A 5,507-nucleotide genomic window follows, 5' to 3' on the forward strand; every position below is an offset into this window, starting at 1 on the left:
TGTATTACATCTCGAGGACCAGGATATGCTTATCGAGTATATGATGGCACAATGAATTCAAAATTATGCACCCATATTTTGTCTACTACGTATCAAGAAAGCCTAGCATATTATGGTTTGAAACATTGTGATGTTTTGTTTCAACATGACAATGACCCAAAGCACAAGTCAAGGCATACCACTAACTGGTTATCTGATAATGGGATATCGGTATTAAAAGATTGGCCGCCACACAGTCCCGATCTAAATCCTATTGAATATGTTTGGCGACAGTTAAAGTCAAAGCTGTCTCAATACGATACCACACCAAGAAGCATGGACGATCTCTGGAAAAGAATCGATAAAGATTGGAACTCTTTTACTGAAAGTGATATGCAGCCATACTATGAAAGCATGCCAAAACGAATTGCTGCTGTTATCAAAAGACGAGGCAATTATACGAACTTTTAGGTTTTAATCACTTTTATGGTTTTTTTTAAAAATATCTATTCTTATAAATAAAGGCTTGGTTCTCCCTCATTTTTGGCAATGCAATGATTAAACTTTGCACAATTTGCAACATTTAGTACGCCTTCCATCTGATATAGTTTCATAGATATTGCAACTGTAATGAGCAAGTAATGGTAGCTTATAGCTGAAAAAAAGTTTTGTGCACCAGTTTTGTCCGCTACTGTATATTCTTAAGCTTATGCTAGTCAATTGCTTACCTTGTGTTTGTACATGGATGTAGATAGCTATTAACCATTAGTCATGAGCCATTAGCCATTAGTCTTTAGCCATTAGAGATGTTAGCAATGACAACTTTCTTTACCAAAAAGGCCTTTTTAGCAATATAAGCTTAATATTACTATAATTTCATCATGCCTGAAAGAATAACTTTGCGCATGAGGTTCACGCTTGTCATTCAAATGTGTTTCACTAGGAATTCCTAATGTAAAAGAAAAAAAAAAAGGAATCGACATTAGACTTCGTTATTATTTTTGTTATTATGAACTTACATTTGACCAGTGCTTGAGCTTTCCTTTTTACTTTTTGTGCCTTTGGCGTTTAGTCATTTCATAAAACAAAAATAGAGAGCAAGAAAAAGAAATTATTTTGTTGCCTTCCTTTGTTTAGGCACCGATTTCTTCTATGTTAATTAACAAAACACCTTTCATGTTACATTAATTTATAGGGAGCTTTATAAACTTTTACGTGAATGTTTCAAAACCAGCGTAAGTGACGAATAGTAAGCTTAATATCTTGACAGCAGCTTTTCTGCTAAAGGCTAGTGGAGCTTTTCTGAAATTAAAAAAGTTTAATATCAGAAAATAAAAAATTGAGCAAGAATTTAAATAACTTCGCGAAAATCTTTTTCTTTTTTGCAAAAAGCATACTGCCAATAAGCTAATTTTTTTCTCTATCGTTTGGTGTAAGCTTTATGCATTTCACATGCATAGACGTAGAGATAAATGCAGTTTTGTGGATTTCTCTATGGACCGATGACTTTACTAAAAAATAAATAATCAATGTTCGGCGATGTGTTGTGGGCGTATATAACAGGCGAAACTATATCTAAAGTGTTCTAAGCAATAAAGTTATGGGTTTGCAAGCCAGCATGAATGATTAAGAATAAATCCAACACCTTGATAACTGCTTTTCCACTGAGAACTGGCAATGTTGCTCTGTTGTGAAAGCAATTTAAACTCAGAAAGTAGAAATCTGAGCAAAACTTTAAATATCTTTGCGAAATTTTTTTTCTTTTTTGCAAAAAGCATACTGCCAAAAAGCTAATTTTTTTCTCTATCGTTTGGTGTAAGCTTTATGCATTTCACATGCATAGACGTAGAGATAAATGCAGTTTTGTGGATTTCTCTATGGACCGATGACTTTACTAAAAAATAAATAATCAATATCCGGTAATGTCTTATTGGTTCATATAAGGGGCTAAAATAGATTTAAATCATCCCGAAGCTTAAATTTATGAGCTTGACAAAAGTGCCGTTGAAAAAAATGTTTCCTTTGCATTAAATTTAAGGATTAATTGCAGTTTCACCTTTTTTCTCATAAAAAGGAAGACAGGCAGGATGCGGTCTAGGCGGTATTTTATTGGGAGTGGGACATGGAAATTCCAAGTATTCTATGTTGTTATATACCCAAATACATCACTATGCTTTAGCTTAGGTAGCTTTAATAGTATCAATTAGCTACATAGCCAGAATTTATGTTAGTTTAGAAGATAGGGATCTGTATTCCTTACTATAAAAAGATTGAAGGTGCAATGATCAAGCCCCTGAAGCAGAACACAACGTAATGTCCTTTGGTGAATTAATTTTACCTTGAGGATTGCCTGATAAGCAGTAGAAAACGACAGTCTTTTGTATCAAGGGTTTTGTCTAGCCTTCTTGGCTAGGGAAAGATGTGTACTTGTCTAAGTATATGCATCTTTGTACATTATTAGCTGCATAATGCTACATGAACTTAAAAGCTAAAAGGAAATAATTGCTACAATGCTAAATACTGCATGTGTAAGCTTAATAAAAGTAATCGAGTTTGCTTGCATATGTTGAATTGTTAGAACCTGATCAGTAGTTCAATTAAAGGCTTAAAACATGTTATCCAAAGATTGGGAAATAGTGTTAATATAATATAAACATGTTAGTTATTATCTTCATGACATACCAGGGAACATTGATGGGTACGTGCCTTTACCACCAAAAAATGTCGTACGTAAAGGATCATGAGCAGAGCATTGATTCTAAGAGATTAATATTTTTATCAAAGATCGATTTTAAGGTGATAAGGAGTAATCTGGGCTGATTAGAAAGTTAAGGCGATAAGAGTTAGCTATGATTGAAGCATTTTAGGCATGAATAAAAAACAGTATAGGCTGATTTTAAGAGTAAGTTGCTGTCGCCAAAGCCAAACTTCGTTGTCAAAATTAGTTATAGACTAGGAAGACCTATCATCATCTAAACTTATTTGTAAATCTACAATCCAAAGCAACAGCACTGTGTCTTAATAATATGTCAAAAGACAGTAGAAGTGAGCAAGATGAATTGGTATAAGAACAAGTTGGGCTCGGTGTTAAATCCTATGTACTCAAACTTAACATATTGGAGTGATTACAAATTTCTACCTACTGCTGAAATTTAGTACTCACAGTTGCTTAAGTTCATTGTCATTGTCTACAAGAAGTGATGGCTTTTATATAGTATAAAATATAGCACATTTTTAATGTAAAAGTGGCTGTCCATGTTTTAATCCGAAAATGGCATAAAAAGCTTAAATAAAAAAGAAATACCAGCCATATAAAGCATTAGTCATTCTTCTTTGTTTTAGAACTCTTTATACTACGAAAGTACCACAATTTGTAAATAAAAGGTCGCATCTGCTTGTGTACTTTGTAAGTATTCATATAGAAGATATAGACTCGATAGCGATGTCATGCTGAAGAATAAATGGTTAAGCTAAAAGCTTGTCAATGATTTAATATATACATCTGAAGTTAAACAGTAGAGATAATAACCAGTCAGCTATCTTTCGACTACTTACTTTTAGAGTTAACAATTGGCTAGTCTCTTTAAGATGACAAACACTGATCATATCACTCTATACTTGGAAACACGTAGCTTTGTCAATCCTAGCTTAATCTTTGACTACTGTTCTTCATTATAAGATAGAGTAAGATGGCTGGTATTGACGTATAACTTAGTATACTCCTTTACAGCACCAACGTCAAAACTATGTTTACTACTCTACAGATATGACTTTTTTGAAAAAAGCTGTCACGTATATCCTTTAAGTTTACTGAAATGCACACGATGCTCATGTGCAATATCATATAGCTTCGACTGTCTAGTAGTGCAGCTTTTATGTTGAATTGTTTATCCATTGATATAGATTTTGACATACCGATAAAGAACAAAATGAAAAATTAAACAATCAAAAAGGAAAAGGACTTCTGAAGTTGCACTGGCTTGTATATGTAACGGAAGATGCTCACAGTCTTAGTCAAGTATATTATGTTGCCTTCCATGATATCCTTTGGTGGTTTAAATGTAAGCGCATAGTCGCCAGTCATAATTTATGCAAGTCAAGGCCAAATTTTTAAATTTGCATCCTTGTCCCCTCCTCAGTTCTCAGAGTTAACACATGAATCTTTACTATAGCGGGATATGCAGCCTTAGAGATATGTCGCGAAAGTCTCAAATCGACAGGTGATATGGACTTTTTGATACAGTGCAAAATGTACTTACTAGAAAAAAGTTGCTCATATTCTTTCACCTACTATTGACAGCGTTGTATAGACACAACCGCGATTACAACAGCTTCTCCCAGACCAGAAACGTATTGCAATGTCAAAAGTTAGATACTTACAATCTTACATAACGTGGGATAGCACAGTTCACTATATTTTTGATACAATTGGTCGCTTTATAATAGTTCATTTTTGTCTTTTCCAATTCATGAGAGCACATTATAATTAAACGGCATAGTAGAATGCACTTACATCCAATGGCTCTTCAAGCAAATAACAGTTTTAACTACAAACAATAACAACGTTCTTCGCTTAATACACGATGCCAGCTACACAGTGACTAGCAAGATGTTTCGTTAGATCAAAAAATCGCTATAAACCAAAGGGACAATGAAGAATTTAAAAGAAGGAATAATACATATTGATGGATATTTATTGCATACTGAACATAAAAAAATAAAAAAGCATAAAAAGACATAGGATACATAATATACATAAAGGACATTAAATTTCATAAAAGAGTAGACCTTTGCTTACAGTCCAGATTCTGTCCTTTGCAATTTTTGGGATAAACATAAACTTGTCATATATATGGTTGAGCATTGCTTGACGAAGTCTGATGAGGTCTGATTTTAAATGTGGATTGTTTATGCATAGCGTAATATAGCATGCCCGAGCCTGTAACAATTTCCATGGGCTTGATGCGTGTTGAAAAGCAACGGACTCAGGATTTTCTAATACTTGACAATAGCCAGGAAGGAGTAGGTCCTCTATTTGTCTTCTTACATGAGGGGTTTTTGCTAAGGTATAATGACCATCCTTTCAAAGATTTAGCTAAAAAAGTAATCAAATGTTTAAGATGATACCTTCAAAATATCCTTCAGATACTCCTTGTCGCGAAAAAAGTTTGAACCATATGCCATAAGTTTTTGGTAGGATTCTTTATTTTTGCAGTATTTGTCCCATTTTGAGAACTTTGATAGAACTTCATGCATAAGCAAGTTCACAAAAGGCTCTACCAAAGCATCAGTCAAGCCATAGCAGCCTACGTAGAGCACAGCATGGTCCCAATGATAATTCACTTTGTTAACTAGGTCTATGTATTGATCATAAAGACCAAGGTCGAGGTTCAAGTTGTTGACTGCGATATTTTTTTCTAGGAGTATCGGCAATTTATAATGCCACTCAGACAACTCGGCTACGTAGTCATGATCATGCAGTATCTCTTGAATAATACCTTCATGGAATATATCATGGAGATATTGCT

The 5,507-nt window shown here is 33.9% G+C and overlaps 2 protein-coding genes across 2 annotated transcripts; one reads left to right on the forward strand and one right to left on the reverse strand.

The window, feature by feature from the left end:
* Nucleotides 1-51: 51 nt before the first annotated feature.
* Nucleotides 52-450, forward strand: RO3G_17463 (uncharacterized protein; the record flags this gene model as incomplete). Its single annotated transcript, XM_067672046.1, has 1 exon — nt 52-450. The coding sequence occupies one exon, from the start codon at nt 52-54 to the stop codon at nt 448-450; it is 399 nt and encodes a 132-aa protein (XP_067528147.1).
* A 4,644-nt stretch (nt 451-5,094) lies between these two features.
* On the reverse strand, nt 5,095-5,507 carry RO3G_17464 (uncharacterized protein; the record flags this gene model as incomplete). The annotated part of the gene is made up of 1 exon (XM_067672047.1): nt 5,095-5,507. A coding segment is annotated over one exon (413 nt), but the record flags the coding sequence as incomplete, so codon positions are not given.

The sequence above is a fragment of the Rhizopus delemar genome, genomic scaffold (assembly GCF_000149305.1).
Source record: "Rhizopus delemar RA 99-880 supercont3.80 genomic scaffold, whole genome shotgun sequence".
In the NCBI taxonomy this organism is placed as follows: Eukaryota; Fungi; Mucoromycota; class Mucoromycetes; order Mucorales; family Rhizopodaceae; genus Rhizopus; species Rhizopus delemar.